The 17,979-nt window shown below is 47.5% G+C and overlaps 1 protein-coding gene across 1 annotated transcript in view; it reads left to right on the top strand.

Annotated features, from left to right (window-relative positions):
* NCKIPSD (NCK interacting protein with SH3 domain) overlaps positions 1-10,669 on the top strand; it is a 93,190-nt gene extending 82,521 nt beyond the window's left edge. The window contains exons 9-13 of the mRNA XM_054035604.1: positions 1,871-1,951; positions 2,906-3,034; positions 5,455-5,547; positions 7,825-7,997; positions 8,941-10,669. Coding sequence (XP_053891579.1) covers positions 1,871-1,951; positions 2,906-3,034; positions 5,455-5,547; positions 7,825-7,997; positions 8,941-9,144 — 680 coding nt within the window. The 3' untranslated portion in view covers positions 9,145-10,669. The remainder of the gene's footprint in view (positions 1-1,870; positions 1,952-2,905; positions 3,035-5,454; positions 5,548-7,824; positions 7,998-8,940) is intronic.
* Positions 10,670-17,979: the final 7,310 nt, after the last annotated feature.

The following is a 17,979-nucleotide window of genomic DNA, read 5'->3' as shown; positions in this document are numbered from 1 at the left end:
TATGTATAAGTGGCCCAATCACTATCAGGTAGATGTAACTGAACATAGTATTTAGCCTTTATCTAGCACTCCGCACTTCCAAAGCACAGCACAAACATTAATGCTCCACTTCCTAAAATCTTCCAGATGGAATTGAGGGGATATATACTGTATTTCATTGTGACATATGCACTGTTGTATGGTTCTTCTATAAACCCCTACTGAAGCACACCAGCTAATTAAGATTCAGGAAAGGCAGTGGTTGTGATTCTGTGGAGCATTCACGTACAGCTACTGCCAGTGCAAATTGTGCTAGACTAGCAGGTTGTGGGACAGATTGATGCATGAGACAAGTGTATCCTGGAAAGCCAGCAGAATGCACACCTGGAGTCTTGAGCATTGTGTGCCGCAGTCTCAGGTGACTTTAAACAAACTTAGCCAGAGCTGATCCATTGAAAATGGAAGAATGCAGACACAGTAGCAAAGAAACCTAGCTATGACATATTAACCATTGAAGCAGGAAGTATTTAAAGATGGCTAGAAGCATGGGTGCTTTTCTGGTTCCAGTTATTACATAAATTGTTGGAGGTGTCCAGGGACGGCACAGAGGAGATTTTAATTATTCACCTGTCATGTTTATTAGGAGCCTCTTAAGAAAGAAGGAAAAACCAAGAACATTCATTATGATCCCCAAATTGATTGAAAACATATGTCTACCATGTTCATTCCCACCCTGCTTCTTTTGCCTCTTTCCTTTCCACTGGAGCACTTAGCTGTTGTGTTGGTGTAGTTCAGGGGTGTGTCCTCCAAAGCTGGATGAGTTGTGCAATTTCTATAAAAATAATATGTATCAAAGGAAACTTCAGCCCATCAAACTCCTCTGCCCCTCCCCCCAATCCCCCCCCCCCCACACACACACACACTCACTCTCTCTCTCTCTCTCTCTCTCTGTATTTTCCAAACTCTGTGTAAAAAACATGAGGGACTGGATTCTGACATGCGTTGCGGAACTGGCCTGTCTTCTCTACAGACGTGTGTTCAAACCCTACCTGGGGTCACAGATGAAAATGGGTTTCCTCTTTTTAACCCTGGCCCCCTTTCATGAACTTTTTGTCTGTAACTGCTCTTTCTTGCGGGTTCAGATGTTGAGATGCCATCTGTGTTAGTGGTTAACATGTGATTGGTACTGGACCTCATATTCACAAGAAGTCCAAGATTAGACTAGCAGGCACAGTATATGTCAGAAGAGAGGTGTCTTGGCAAAGCTAGGTGTGTGCTTGTGAGGGAAAGTACAGGATTAGACTAATAGGAGATGGTGTAAATCAAGTGTGAGGTGCATTGACAGAGCTGCAGGGAACAAAAAATCCTCTCAAATGCTGCTTGTTGTGGGTTTTTTTTTTTTTTTTTTTTTTAAGAATAGGTGTTGGGAAATTAAATATGGCAACTGAATCTAGATTTCCTGAGTCTATCCTGTGCTACCAATTAATGTATTTATCATTGCAGTGCTCACAGGCCCCCATTAGGATCAAGGCTTATTGTACTGGGTGTTCTCAAACACATAGGAAGACATGGTCCTGGTCCCAAAGAGCGTACAGTGGAATATGACTAATAATATGTGAAGAGTGTAGAGAGAGGGATACAGTCAAATACATGTAATGTTAGATACAGGTGTTTGTTTGTATTGCAGCATGCCAGCTGTCCTGAAATGCCCCTCTGCCTTGCCGTCATTAATTGGCTGGAAGTCTTTTCTAAGCCTCACAGCTGAGATCCCTCTTTAAAAGGGAGAGGGTAGTTGCCTACCTTCCTATATGTATTAAATTACTTATCACCTCAAACCAGAGGGCAGACACTTGGGAGTATTAATGGCTGGATCTATGGTTTTATCTTGCAGACCATCAAAAGATGTGCTACTCTGCACTGGTGCTGGCTATGATATTCTCCATGGGAGAGCCGCTGCCATATCACCACTATGGTAAGAACTGAGTGCATAGAGGAGAGGGAAATCTACTGCCTAGACATCTTGGGGAGGTTCCTGGTGGCCAAAAGCTCTCCAGAGTGCTAGAGGGGGATTCTCCCTGCCGCATGCATGGGAGGAGAGAAAAAGATGCCCCCTACACCTTCTCTATTCCCTCTCCCAATTTTGCACCAGCACAACCTAGGAGAGTTGTTGTCCCAACGTTGCCAAGAAGCCTAAGGGCTTGTCTGCCCTTGAAACACTCCAGTGGCACAGCTGCGGCAGCGCTTCAGTGTAGACGTACACTAGAATAACAGGAGGGACTCTCCACATCCCTGAGAGACGTAGCTGCTGTTGGAGAGGTTTGTGTAGGAGTCTCCTTAGCCAGTTCACTAGACTCCATGATAAAGATGCACAATCTCTGAAGCCAGTGAAATGGGGAGCACAGAATGAATCTCTCAAAGCTTGCAGAAATATGTATTCCTCTCCTAGTATAACCTGGTGATTATTTCCTGCAGGTGGCCTTGTTTGCATGGGCTGCAGCACTTTCCTAATAGCTAGGCTAAAATGAATTACTACTAATGATTTGGATTAATTTTAAATAGACTAAACTACTGGGCAAGAATATAAATCTCTTCTTGCCCGTAATGCTTATGTTCGTTGGTTGGTTTGCTGCTGGAACAGTAGCTAGAATAGAAATTTGGGAATGCATTTACTCAGCAAAACTGCTCATCGGGTGCCCTGCTCCTAGCACTGCTGTGAAATGGGCATAGTTTTTTTCTGAGCCATTCACATCTCCTACCAAAAGACCCCACAGCTGGCCATCTAGTAACCTGGGCATTACCTCCTGGGTGGCTGAAATTGCAGCTGATTTATGCTCACAAGTGTAAAAGAAGCAGATGTCTTGCATCAGGGAAGGTAGCATGTTTGATCAGCACCAGATACTGAAAGCCCTTTTCTCCTCATGTACAGAGCACCTCAACTCACAGTTTGTCCAGTTCTTGTTGGATGTGATTGAAGAGGGGCTGCCCTCAGATACCACAGAGCAACTGCCTGACCTGTTTGTTAATGTCCTTCTGGCCTTTAATCTCCACATTCCAGGTCAGTGACACTACTTTTCCTCCCTTTCACAGGATTCTGGTGGTCTACAGGAGGGAAAGTTTCTTGACCTCCAGGCTGCACTGTGCTAACTTGCCAAGCTCCCGTCTCTTCTTTATTCCCTCTTCTAGTCCTCCAAGCCTTCTGTTGTAGGCACTGAGCAAGGACCTAGAGAGAGAATGCCTTTGGGGGCAGAGGGTGATTTTAATCACCCACCAAGGAAAGAAAGTGTGAGAGTGAGAGAGACCCTGACTCCTCCATTCTCTGGCCAGGACTGAGTCAGCAAATACAACCCCACCTGGGATTCCAGGTGAAAATACCATTCTAAGTGAATGACAGCTTGTCAAAACCAATTAACCTCTTGGGGCAGGCCAAGCCATCTGGGCCCACATGATTCCCTCCACTCTTTCAGTCAGTTATTTTGGTGGGATTTTATATCGTGCCGTGCACTTGCGTGGGTTAACTTCACAGGAACATCTAACTATTTTAGTGAGCACGTATCAATATAATTGCACAACTACTAATCTCTCTCCTTCAGGTGATTGGCAGAGCTGCTACTTATCCCTGGCTGTGCCTCCTGAATCTCATTAAACGTAGATGCATTAGGGTCAGTCTCATAAACATATTCTGCTAGGCATCACTTTCTCCTGGATTTCTTGATCCCTCATCATGCCTACCATGTTGAGCTCCTTACTAATAGGCAAAAGATCTAGTCTTGTGGAAAGAAGCTTAACCTCTCCCAGCTGCTGCTGTTTGCAAGAGTTTTGGAGTCAGTAATCATTTAGAAGATGGAAGTGTAATATTAGGGCCTAGGCTTGGATTCTGCTTGTTAATCCTGAATATGCAAGATCTCCTGTTGCTATGTTGTAATTGTCTTGTTGTTTCCTTGCTGTTGTTCTGTACAATGCCTTTATCCTTGGTTTCATGGCGAGGGAAGGCTGAAGCAGCAAGGACATGGCCAATAGCTCACCCATTATTTTGTATTCCCTTTCGTTAACATTCAGGTAGTTGTGATTTTGTTTCTAATTTCATATGGAAGTTTATCGCACAGACACTGATTAAGTATGCTCTCTTGGTTGCTTTCATTCATTATCCTTTCTTACTGTTACCCAGTGCGTTTGCTGGCTTCTGTAATTAGGCAATAACACTTAACGGGCGGTGCATTTCTGGGGGATTATTGCCCACCTGGGGTGTAGCGAGAAGCTGAGAGCAGAGTGACGTGTTTTCGTATTCCGAGAACTTGCTAAATGATGTTCAGGCTCCTTATTAGTAGGTTGAACTTTTATTCCCAAGCCTTCAGAATCTATCAGAATATCAGAGGGGTAGCCGTGTTAGTCTGAATCTGTAAAAAGCAACAGAGGGTCCTGTGGCACCTTTAAGACTAACAGAAGTATTGGGAGCATAAGCTTTCGTGGGTAAGAACCTCACTTCTTCAGATGCAAGTCAGAAGAAGTGAGGTTCTTACCCACGAAAGCTTATGCTCCCAATACTTCTGTTAGTCTTAAAGGTGCCACAGGACCCTCTATCAGAATATTAGCACTTCACTAATGCAGAGATAGTTAAAGCTTTCTTAGGATCTTTTAATAGATTATTCCTTTCAACCTGAAGGATCCTGAAGTACTTTACAAATTAAACAATATAGACCAGGATCCCTATCCCCACCACAGAAACACTTTGGCAATGTTCCACCCAACAGTTCAGAGCAGGAGGAGATGAATAAATCTGTATTCAAACGAAACCTTAGGGAGGCAATATAACTCAAGTAAGAATTTGGCCAGGACGCTAGGATTAACCCATCTATTCTTGCAAAAATTAGATCTTCCTCTAATCTGTTTGTCATCTCATACAAAAGATGGCATTTTCTGCCTCACAGAACCCCTCTTGCACCGTGCTGAGGCTTTGAGGTCATTAGTGTGGTACACTTCATCAGCACCTGGGTTTTCCTTCGGGGAGTGTTATACAAGTATATGCCCAGCCCTTATTTACTTTTGAGGTCTGCAGAGGTGACGGTCCACCAAGGTATTGCTGACCTGACAAAGTGAAGGAGATCCTATTGTGGGGTGGGTGGGTCCTCTGGCTTCAAGTGTTGGATCTAAAACAGAATGGAAGTGATGTTTCAGAGCATAAAGCCTTGCAGAGTATTCCAAAGGCTGCTCTGATCCCCTGGATGGGAGTTCACCAGGTGCAAATAGAAAGTGAAATTCCAGTATTTATGCAATAAATTTGGAGGAGATTTTCTGTCCAACCCTCTGATGTTCTCATTCTGAGCACAGCAATGATTGTGACACCCCAAAGATTCCCATGTCAGTGGCATGACGACAGGCTTAGAATTTTGTTTCTTTTCCTTTGCCGCTCACTTAAGACAACCTGAAATGTGTTGCAAAGAGATCTGTCATTGCTAGTGAGCCTGTTTCATCTCTTAGTTCCAGAACACAATGTGATCATGACTACGGTGAGCAAGCACTCCAACGTCAAGACCTTCACGGAAAAGGTGCTGTTGCTACTGAACAGGGGAGGTGAGTGTCTCTGCAACTTTATTACATTCCCAGCAGGTGGGAAAGGTTAATGGCAACACAGAGCTAGAGAGATGAGGCTGATATCATTGAGAGGTCAGAGAGTTAGAGGGGGCGGCTGGCAGATGAGCTCACCGCTTCACTAAGATTTGCTGCTCTCATACAAGTCTCAGTGTGAGGTGGACAGGGCTGCATTCCTGAGGAAGAAACTGTCTGAAATAAAGCCCTGCTGATGACATCTGCTAAGTAACTAATAACGGCAGGTGGACTGATGTTCTCTTGCAAGCCGATCCCCATGGGCTGAGATTAGTGCAGCCTTTTGTGGGAATGGCTAGGCTAGGCTTGGTAGGATTCGGTTTTAATCGAGAACTGTAGGTAAGAGTCTATTTCAGCCAATGCTGAAATCGACTAAAAGAATCAATTGGTTACAAGTGGGCGTGCTGCAGAGATCAGCTGTCCCCGGCCCCACTCACTCATCACCAGCCAGGAGTGCAGGAGCATTCCCCAGCAGGAGCTATTCAGCAGTGGGATTGCCTCCCCGGGAGCCAAGGGCTCATCCTTCTCCTTGCAGTCCTGGCTGGGAGTCCCTGCTCCACTGGTCCAGAACGCCAGCCTTCCCCACACCTTGTGTCTGCAGGGATTGGGTGTCACCAGCCCTGCGGCCACGCAGGGAGCCCTCTGCTGAGCCAGGATGACCACAGCCTCCCCGGTGTCTTGAGCCTCTCAGCCACACAGGGAGCCCCCTGCAGCCCAGCTGTCAGCACCTCCCTAACCCCAGCCCTACCCCCCACAACCACCGAAATAAATATAGTTTAAATTAGGGAAAAAATCTTAAAAATAAGAATCAGTAAAAATTCTTCACAATTAGAAAACTATAACAATTGACCTCTGCTGAGCCTACTTGCAGCACAGCAGTGTTATCTCCTCTGGAGAATGGAAGCCAGTTTTTCCCTTGTCTTCATGCCCCTCCTGAGATAGCGTTCTGTGATCTGCCTGCCTTTCTTGTCTGTCAAGCTCTGAATCACTCCCCTGATTGTCCATGCTGGGGAGCAGGTGCCCCAGGTGGAGGGTCTAGAGGGAATACTGTCCTCAGAGAACATTGCTTACAGGTACACTTTCCCTTTTCAAATCACCCACCTGATTCGCCAGCTCCAGTATAGTGTTAAATCCACTGTATTTGTAAAGCAGATCATTAGAAACCCATAAAGCTCAGCTCCCAGTCAGCACAATGTCAAGTATTTCTACCTGTTTATCTGCCACTGCGTTGTGCTTTTTAATACCTTCTGGAGCACTGGTATTAGCTTTATTTTGTTGACATGCTGTTAAATAACCCGTCCTGTGTCTGTGATACTTGTAGTTCTTTTCTCTGGCTTCAGTTCTTTTCAGGGTTGTAAATCATGGTCTTTGGACAACATCAGTCAGACTGCATACAGCCTCCGTGCTGTCCACCTGACTTCCTTCCAAAGCCTTTACTTAACTCTTTCACTGCCCGATCACCTAATGTTACCACCTCACCCTGAGCGGCTGCAAAAAACCAGCAGGAGTTGAGACCCTTTGGTAGCAATAATCTTCTGGGGAGACTCCAGGCAGAGGAGAGGGGCCAGTGTACTTCAGAAGCCTCTCTGGGATGTGTGTGAATATTTTGCTCTGAAGAGAGTGGAGATGCTGGTGGCCTATTTAAACCTGGAGGCGTTTATTATTTTCTTGCTTCTGAGTAGGTTATTAGGCTGGTCTCCATGGTGAAAGCTCATTTCAGATACAAGATTGGCTGGACTCAGGGGCTGTTGAGGGAGTTTTGCACCAAAATTAATAAACCAGGGAGAAGAAAATGAGTGTAGCTGCTCAGGGAGGCCAGCAAGTTCTGAGGGGTGCTGGGTGGTGCTGAAGTAATGAGCTTTCCCTGTGATGTGTTGGTGAAACACAAATAACGATTAATACTTAGACTAAGATATGAGTTTGGTCTCAGCTCAGTGCCCTGCAGAGCCGTCATCCCAGTTATGCAGCCCGGAATTAGGCACTGCATTTGCCGGTGCTCTCCCAGCATTCACAGCTACCGGGCATGGTGTAGTGTCTGAACTAGTGCTTTGGAGTAGCTGTCTTAGGTCAGGACAAACATCCTCAGCAAGGCACATGGCACTCGAGTCCTGGCTCTGTCCTGGTGCAGAGATTCAATCCAAAGAAGGTGGCTAGAGAACTTGAACAAATGTTGACTATAGATTTTAACACAGACTTTTTTTCTATGACAACCTGCCTTCATCCCTTCTCCGGCTTGGCCCCCAGATGATCCGGTTTGTATCTTCAAGCACCAGCCTCAGCCGCCGCATTCGGTGCTGAAGTTCCTTCAGGACATCTTTGCCAGCAAGGATACCGCAAACATCTTCTACCACACAGACATGATGGTGATGATTGACATAACGGTGCGGCAGATTGCCGATCTCTCCCCTGGAGATAAGGTGCTGAGCCAGAGGGACTGGGGCTGGGATCTGGGAAGGAAGGGAGTTTTCCAGTGCAATGGAAGAGAAGGCCTCTTGCTACCCAAGCCATGGTGGGGAGGAGAGGAGGCGGGTTCTAGCAGTGAAGCAGAATAGCCCAGATGAGTAATGGGTGCTCTGGAATAGAGTAATCAGTGATTTCTGGATCCCTTTTCTTTCCTGTCCTCTGCCTGCTTGGCAGAGCTGGCCTTAGGCCAAGCAACACACAGGGACTCCTGGGAGTTCCACGGCCCATTGCTAACTCGGCAACTCTAGGCCAGCCGGCACGCCTCAGCAACAGGACCAGAGAGTGAGGCAAGCCCAGTCTGCCCTTGTAGCAGCTGGAGGAATGACACAGTCCAGGTACTTGACTGAAGCCTCCTTTTAGGGAGTTGTTGCCAATTCTCTGTCCCTCACAGAGCCCCCACATTGCTGTCAGATCAGGCATTTCAGCCCTTGGGACCACTACAGTGATCAGGGAGCTGGGATCAGGTGTGAATGGGGAAAAGGCATGAAAATTGGCCCCATCCATCCTCTATCCACTCACAGAAAGATATAGGAAGAGCTTACCTATGAGAATAATTTCTCTACGTTTCAGTTGGTGGGTTCACTCCCCACCTGGGGTAACTGGCTGCTGTCCCTTCCTTCTTGGGGACTCGCAAGGGACAGGGAGTTCCTTGCTTTAGCCCCTCCCTAAAAGTAGATGAGTGGGATCTGTTGATGTAACTGTTGTAAGTTGCTCTGGGAAAAGCATCAAGATTCTATAGATACTAATGAGTCCCACAGAAAAGCAGGTGCTTACGCTGGAATCTCACTCCTGATGGTAACCCGCAGCAGCTGTTCCAGTGTTAATGCTTTTTGGAAGCTGGAACACTTGTTTATCTCATTTAAATATTGCATTGTGCTCTGTCTCCCCCCATTGCAGCTGAGGATGGAGTATCTGTCTCTAATGCATGCGATCATGCGTACCACACCCTACCTGCAGCATCAGCACCGTCTCTCTGACCTGCAAGGTACCTTGCAGCGCATTTTGGCTGAGGAAGAGGAGGGGCAGCAGTGCCAGATGGACAAAATGATCATCTGGGAAATGTATAAGGAGTTCCCAGAAATGTCTCCAGGAACCAGCTAACTGACCATCAGATTGGACTGAGAGAGCCACTTGGAACAAAAATGTCTCCTGTTGACACTTCTCCCCATCCCCTACCAGTCCTGCTTATACTTATTATTCCTCCGGGTGAGGCCTAGGGTTCAGACAGGCCCTGTAGAAGTGTCAGCAATAGAACACCCCAGCAGAAAGCATTTTAAGGGCACTCCTGAGGTCTGGCCCTTTATGAGAGTTGTTACCCTGAATGGAAGAGGACGATTGGCACTAGTGTCATGCTCTGACTGGGACAGGAAGTCATTCATCAGCTGTGTGGGTATTGTTAACAGGAGGGGACACCGAGCTTGTGAGGGACTTACCAACCTGGATGCTGGATAGCTTTGGATGTTTAGTTGTTCTGAGGTCCCGAAGTAAAAAGCCTTTGCCGTAGCGGATCCCTTATCCCATACACATCTCTCCCTGCAGTTACCAAGTGGAGTAGGCCAGTGTTTGGAAGAAGCTTTTGTAACATCTGTTTTGTTTTCTGCTGCTAGTGCAAATATGCTGCAGTCCTGGCAAATGGGTTAGCTAGCTGCATCTCCACTACTGTGTGTGGTGAGCCTTTCGCTTCCTCCTGACCCCTGGCTTGCTCTCTGGGTTACAACCCACCAACCGGGGTCCTAACAGCCTGGTCCAGCAACTGCTTTTTCCAGTCTGCTTTACATAGTGATGATTAAATCAGAGATTCTCTCACACTGTGCCGGCAGAGTAGTAACAGTTGTCCAGGCAACGTTATTCTTTTCAGAGGCCTCTGGCCTAGACACAGTGTGTCCTGCTAACTGAAACCTGCAGCTTGTCTCCTAGTGTCTTCCCAGCCTCTGGTGCGTCACACAGAGGTGTGTATTTGTAGCTAGGGGCATGGGGTGCTCTGTTCTTAAAGCCTGTGGATTTCTTGCCTTGAGCTTAGTAGCGATTGGTTCTGCCTAGCTGTACCTCCTCTCCATGTGCCAGTGGCCTGAAGGTTGCTTGAGCCTGGTGTCCATAGCTCTGCTTGTGAATATGCACAAGTGTGGAGAACCCGCTGTATTTTCTCTAGGTCTCTAACAAAGTGGATTAATCTGTTTCTTATTTATATGTTACGGACGTGGTCACAAGCTAACATGGGTCTGTAATATCTATTGCTATACACAGGCACTGCATAAGTGATTGCTCTCCTTTGCTGGAGTTTTGCAGCGTTTTGTGTAGATGCCGTTAGAAATGAAACTGGAAATACTTAGGCAACTGCTTATTAGCAGATGAATGAGCAAAACTTGAAGTCTGTGTGGTGAGGGCTTGGGCCCCAAGTGCGATGTGAGTGTGAAGCCCAGGAAGGGATCTTGTGATGGACCTGCAGCCTAAAGAGGGTGAGTGGATCATGAAATCAGCGTTGGAGCATTCAAGGCTAACAAATAGCCCCGTTAGAAACAAATCTATTTTCCCTGTCAAAATGTCTGAATGTCAAAAAGGAGCTGTATTTTCGTAATCACTAACGTAAATGTAACACGCAAAGAAATAAAAATGTCTTAAACGCTGAGCGCCTGAGAACACTTCTGTTGCCTACTGTATTCGGTTACTGTCTGAGACTGTGCTGTATCCTTATTGTGGGGACTGAGCAAAGGCCAGTGCAAAATGATGTGAACCCCTGTCCTTGGTTGTGTTCACTAAACGTTAGTGCACCGTATACGGTTGCTAATCTTTAAAGGGGAGTTACTGTAATTCAAGAGTTGATTTTCAGACACCAGAGCCCCAGGCAGGGAAATACATGAACCCAAACCCAACTCCCCTGCCCCATCTCAATGAAAGGATGGGCAGAAATGGGGAGAGCTAACTGTTCTGGCCTCTGGACATTTCTGATCCGAGTAGGAAGGACAGTGTCGGGGAGGAGGTTCCAGTGAAACGAGACTGCCCAGCCAGGACCAGATAGAGCCATGGAATGGAGAGCAGCAACAAGCCGTCCTGTCTCAGTCACCTTCAGTGCAAGCCACATTGCAATCAATAGCCTGCAAAATATCTCTCCGATAGATTAAGGGTTTGCTCAGAGTTGCGATTCACATCCTACAACACACACAACTTCAGTCTTCCAGCCAGCCAGCAGAGCTTCCGGTTCATTTGGCATCCTGCATCAGAGAGGATTTTGAACTGTCTTTATTAAGCACTAAGGAATCAAGCTTCTGCTGTTGAAGCTAGCTATATACCTGTTAGCAAACCCTCAATCCTTCCCATGGGGTAGGTAAAAATGAAGTGAGGAGGAGGGGTTGCTCCAGCCTCATCATGAGGTTCTCATTATAATAGTGTGATAGAAAGGACATGTGTTGACTCTGCTATGGAGAAACCTGCCACAGTTGCCTTGGAGGTAGGACTCGTTTGGCTGGTACTCTGATCATTGTTCTAGGCTTGCGTCATGGTAATTCCTTTCAGTTTCAGCCCCTCTGAGTTGGGGCAAAACTTACCAGAACCTTGGGCTTACCTGCGAGCCCTCCTTCTCAAATGGTATCCTTCAGGGGCGCTATTTCAGTAAGGGGACAGTTGCCCTCCAGTGATTCCTGCCATGTGCTTGGGCTGGCAGATCTGGGCATCAGAGCAAGTCAGGAAGAGAAGAGGCCTGCTCCCACTCCACTGGTGGTGGCTGCCAGATTGGGTCCCTGCTCCACAGGAGGTGGGCAGTGGCTCCTGTGTCCGGAGAAAGTCAGCAAGAGAGGCAGAAAGTATGGAGCTGTGGGGAGCAAGGAGTACAGGTGCAGTTCCTGGTGCAGAGCCAGCGTTCTGGCTGCTGATGCCTGCAAGTGTCTGTGATGCTGGGAGGCCAGATACTAGCTCATGCTCAGTCTCCAGGCATTAGCTAAGAACTGACAAACTCATAGCTGGAGACCAGATCAGCTCACCTGTATCTTTGTTTTGCTCAAAATAGATATTTGTCTTAGAATGTATTTATTGTTTAGACTCTATGAAATGCTTGTTAATTGCTGCATGCATTAATCTCACTTGTAATGTCGGGATTCCACACTAAAGAAAATACAGAAGTTTTGCCTTATAACTGAGAATGTTTGCTCTGAACTTGTGAACCCAGGTGTGGGAATAATCCCCCTGCCCATCCAGAAGCTATCAAAATCAGATGGGCCATCAAGAAACATGGCAATATAAAAGTTTAGTTAATGGCCCTATCGCACCTTGGAAATACTACATGCAAGGAAGCTCGTCCTGTGGACTTGGAAGCTGAATGAAGGAAATAAAACAGTCACAGAAAAATGTTCCTGCTCTTCGCTGTTTGAACTCTCACAGGGCCCGAACCACCAAACTGAAGCCAGAGCTCCCCCGGGGCTGTTGGACAAATCTGCAGCTGCCTCCCCCAGCACTGATAAAATGTGAGCAGTTACCCTCAAGCCATTCTTGAGGAACCCCAGAGAGACCACTGTCAGTCTGCCCCAAGGCTGGCCTGGGGTGCTCTGACCGGTAAACCCTCAAATCTACAGCCTGAGTCAGCCAAGCTGGCTGAGTGCCAGACTTGGTGCTAATGTTGCCCACATTGGTTCAGCCCAGTGGGGAAGCGTCACCAGTGAAATGCCCTGCACTGTTGCCAGCACAATAGAGGGTTCCCCCAAGTGTCGGTTCCCCAATGCACTTGTGGCCTGGGTGCTACTGAGCTCTGGCTTCATTAGACAAGATAGAAGCTGATGCAGAAGACAGTAAGGGGACCAGCAGCTCCCCAATGAATCTCCTGTCAAAGCCCCTGGCCCCATGTTGTTCTCTATCAAGGCCACTGGCTTTCCTCCCTACACGCCTGCTCTAAGCACAGTGGGGAATGTCTCTGGATATCAATACATTGCGTTGCCACTTCACCCATTGGCTCCTGGTCCCCTGCCTGGCTGTTGTGATGCCCACACTACTGGCTTCAAGGCTCTCCTCTCACCCTATATTTGGAGCTGTTGGACCTCTGCCCAGCTGGAGCACTTGAGCTGAGGCAGATGCTTCTGGTGCAGGAAGCTCTTCTCAACACCGCCCCTTCTTGTGCCAAGGACTCCAGCCAAGACAGCGTCGGTGCTTCCTGGTGCATTAGAGTTCCCCACATTGCATAGGGAACTCCAGACACCTGCGTGGGGGCAGTCTGAGGATCAGGGTGATGGAGGCTGCCATTTGGATTGATGTGGATTCACCTGCCCACATGGGAGGAAATGGAAGGGAACAGCGATGGGTTGGGAAAGTCTGAGCCTTCTATACAATAGGAGATCACTGAAGTGAAGGAGCAGAAAGTATTCGAGGCATGGGGTTTCACTGCAGCTCTGATGCCATGGTGAGAGGCTCTCTGACCCCAGCCAGGAGGGTGAGTGGCTGTGCGGTTTCCCTAAGCTAGTGAGTTTCTGCGTGAATGAGAATCCTGTCAGGTAATCCGTGTAACTGCAGTGAGAGAAAAGGTCTTAGTAAATCGGAGAGAATCAAACTAGCTTTCCCTCTGTAAACTCATTATCCTGGAGCCTGGTTAGCCATGCCAAGGCTGAATGCAGGCGACAGGCACAGATAACACACTTGAGTTTTCATTATATTTAATGGGCCATTATTAGACCAGTATCTCTTCAGATGAGTGTGTTTTCATTGTGCCTCAGCAGTGAATGGCGTTGGGGGCTAGCATAGGGGAAGCTATCTGTTGTCTATGACCCTTTGCGTTTGTCTTACTGGCTGGAGTGATTCAATTACAACTGTTGTGCTGTGCAACTGCCCTGATGAGTTCCTAGCCCTCCCCAGTGGCATGAGCTGGGTAATTAGAACAAATAAACTTGGAAACCTTCACAATTTTTTTTAAAGCATCACTTCTCCTCCAATTGGATTTCTTGATACAAATCCTGTGTTTAAGGAGGTGTGATGTGCAATCAGTTTGATGGCTGAGGCTCTCATTAGTCGGGTGTGTGCCTGTTACATGCTTGCATTTACACTTCCCCTCCTTTATTAAGAGCTCTGGAAATTTCTCAAGCATGTCCATCCATTTCTGACTTGTGTAGCTCCAGTTTCTCTTCCCTCCTTTCTCAGTCAGGATGGCTACTTTATTTTTACCCTGTCCACCCGTCTGGCAGGCCCTGGAGCACTGCCTGCCAGGACTTGCGGGACACCTCTGGGGGAGATGAGCCCCATGATTGCACTCTGTCCGGGGGGGATTTATGAAGTGGGATTTAACCTATTAGTGACTGGTTAGGAAACCTCCATTTCATTTGTTTGCTTGCTTGCCAGGCTACGGTCAAACACCAGCCTGAAACCTGGGACTTAAATTTCAACAAAGCAGCTTGTGGTACTGGCTGTTGATGATCTGCCCTTCTACATTTCAGCAAAGCTGCTTGTCTGCTAATCTGTGTCATTCAGCCCCTCCTAACAATGAAATACGGCAGTGTGTGTGGAGAAACAACTAATAGTACAGAGAGGGGGTTGAGAAGTGATTTTCCAGGAAAAAAGTGGACAGCTTTTGTATAGCCTTGCTTGTATTTCAGTAAGCACAGTTTTGTAGTGTCCCTGTATGTTGTGACGGAGTTAATCAGAGACACTGGGATGGAGTTGGACAATAGCCAATGCACTGTAGCAGTGGTTCTCCAACTTTTGTACTGGTGACCCCTTTCAAATAGCAAGCATCTGAGTGTGACCCTCCCTTATCAATTTAAAAACACTTTTAAAAAAATATTTAACACCATTATAAATACTGGATGCAAAGCAGGGTTTGGGGTGGAGGCTGACTTCTCACAACCCCCCATGTAATAACCTCGTGCCGACCCCCAGTTTGAGAACCCCTGCACTGTAGTCTATCACGTGCAGCCTTATAGTGATATAAGTCTCTAATGAAGAAGCCATTGAGGGAGGAGATCTGTATCTCCCCATGTGCTTGCATCAATTATTTCCTTCCTCATTCAAAATGGGCTTTTGGTGACCAGCAGGATGCTGAGGGAATGAGGCCGCTATCTGATTATTTTTATATTCATGTAATGCATGAACCACAACTGATTTACTGCACACCATTCCAACTTTGCCATGTGCTGGAGACAATACTTAGCTTTATGTACTCCCATATGTTGTTAGAACCTATTGTAGCTTTCCCTTAATGTGTCTTCATGAGAGGGAGGAGCTTATTTCTGTGCATAGAGCTTATCCAATTATGGAAAGAGTGACTGGACCTAACCTGAAAAAGGAAAATGACCAGTGAGTTCCCATCTCCCTCAAGGAAACTGGGAGAGAGCAGAGGAGAGTGGGGCTCCCAGCCACCCCTTTGACCTCCACACTGGCTTAGCATCAGCAGCTGGAGCACTGAGAGCTGGGCAGAGGTGAAAGTAAGCAGTACGGTCTGGTACGGCATACCGGCAAGAGCCAGTGCCATGCCGGACCGCACCGGCTTCCGCAGCAGGGATTTAAAGGGCTCGGGGCTCCCCGCAGTGGCAGGAGCTCTGGGCCCTTTAAATCCCGACCCCTGGCCGGCAAGGCTTGGGGTTCCCCGCAACTGCGGGAGCTCCGGGCCCTTTAAATCCCGCCCGCAGCTCCAGTAGCTGTGGTGGGGATTCAAAGGGCCCGGAGCTCCCGCGGCGGCCGGAGCCTCGGGCTCTTTAATTTGCCCCGAGCCCTGGGGGCTCCCAGCCACCTCTGCAGCTGGGAGCCCCGGGTTGATTTAAAGGCCCTGGGGCTCCCAGCCACAGCCGATGCCCCAAGGCCTTTAAATCTTGAGAGGCCCCGCCTCTTCCAGATGAGGCCACGCTCCCTCAGGACTCCGGCAATACCGGTAAGTCCTGTAAGTTACTTTCACCCCTGGAGCTGGGAGACTCTCTTCTCTACTTAGTGTTGGTGTAGCATGGATGAGTCACAGCAGGAAAACCCATTTCAGTCCCTGCAGTGCTACTGGAACCAGACTTCCACTGGAAGCAGTGGGGGGGGGGGGAAGCCTAACTGGTTTCAAGACTGAGCGTCAATCTGCAACTGGTAGTAGCAAATATCCCCAACAGCTGGAGATGGGACACTAGATGGGGAGGGCTCTGAGTTACTCCAGAGAATTCTTTCCCAGTTGTCTGGTTGGTTAGTCTTGCCCACATGCTCAGGGTCTATCTGATTGCCATATTTGGGGTTGGGAAGGAATTTTCCACCAGGTCAAATGGGCAAAGACCCTGGGGGGGGGGGAGGGAGGTGTTTTGCCACCTTCTGCAGCATGGGTCACGGATCACTTGCTGGTTTGAACTAGAGTAAATGGTGGAGTCTCTGTAACTTGCAGTCTTTAAACCATGATTTGAGGACTTCAGTAACTCAGCCAGAGGCTAGGGGTCTATTACAGGAGTGGGTGGGTAGGTTCTGTGGCCTGCAATGTGCAGGAGGTCAGACTAGATGATCCCGATGGTCCCTTCTGGCCTTAAAGTCTGAGTCTATGGGCTTGGAACAAACCCAGAGGGAATATGACACAACATCTCTGGCAACCATTTGCATTTTACTCCTAAAAAAAAAAAAAAAAATCTATAATCTTGAATCTTGAAAAGTAAGAGACAAGTTTCAGGCTTTCTACTTTCACATGCTAAAAGGCTTGCATGAACACACGGCAAGTGCTACTGTGAAAAGTCAACACAGAGCTCAGCCAGGAGCAATAACACCGCCCCGTGAAGACATGGATTCACTATACACCTCCCTCATCTTCAGTCCAATGGGCTGCAGCTACCCTAGCTGGAAAGAAGGGAGATAGAGAAGACTCTGGGTGTGGGCTGAGAAGGCCTGAGTTGGACTTCACTTCATTTTGAGTTCCTTTTGTGACTAAAACCCCACCCCCAGTGTGACGTTATTGACATAAACTGGGACCGTATAGATCATTGTTGCAATCAAGGTCCTGTAGTGACACCCAAATCTTGTATAAAGGGGGTCAAATGGGGTGTCTAGGACAAGGCTATGGTTTACTGGTTATGATTATGCTGTCTATGTGCGTGTATCAGTTTTGTGGTCGAAGTTATGAATATTGGCTCTATACTGTCTGTATGGCAAACTTATGCGATGCTTCTGGGTGACATCCCAGACAAGCTGAGATTAGCTCTGCCTAGCCTGCTTGATGGCCCATTAAGGACCATCGGCTATACAATGGACCCATTGAGAGAAGGCAGATACGCCTTGTAACTCAGCAAAGTATGCAGGGACTGGCCCATGTGACTCCAGACTCCATTTTGCTGTAATTTTCCACAGTAAGAACAAAGAGGTGTTCTTACACCTGGAAAAGACTATATAAGGCTGATGCCTCATCTCCATCTGGTCTTCAATCCTGCTTCATACCTCTGGAGAAACTTTGCCACAAGCTGAAGCTTTGAACAGAGGACTGAGGACCCATCCCAGCGGGGGATGTATTCCAGAGACTTGATTTGAACCTGCAGTTTATTCCATCGCTGCTGCAAGCCTGAACCAAGAACTGTGCCATTACTGTATGTAATTGATTCCATTTAACCAATTCTAACTCTCATCTCTATCTTTTTCCTTTTATAAATAAACCTTTAGATTTTAGATTCTAAAGGATTGGCAACAGCGTGATTTGTGGGAAAGATCTGATTTGTATATTGACCTGGGTCTGGGGCTTGGTCCTTTGGGATCAGGAGAACCTTTTTCTGTTACTTTGGTACTGGTTTTCATAACCATTTGTCCCCGTACGAGTGGCACTGGTGGTTATACTGGGAAACTGGAGTGTCTAAGGAGATTGCTTGAGAGACTTGCGGTTAGCCAGTGGGGTGAGACCGAAGTTCCCTTAGTCTGGCTGGTTTGGTTTGCCTTAGAGGTGGAAAACACCCCAGCCTTGGGCTGCAACTGCCCTGTTTTAGCAATTTGTCCTGAGTTGGCGCTCTCAGTTGGGTTCCGCCAGAACCGCAT

This window comes from Malaclemys terrapin, chromosome 7, assembly GCF_027887155.1.
Source record: "Malaclemys terrapin pileata isolate rMalTer1 chromosome 7, rMalTer1.hap1, whole genome shotgun sequence".
NCBI lineage: Eukaryota > Metazoa > Chordata > Testudines > Emydidae > Malaclemys > Malaclemys terrapin.
The sequence above is the reverse complement of the archived record's forward strand: the minus strand, read 5'-3'. Positions and strand labels throughout refer to the sequence as shown.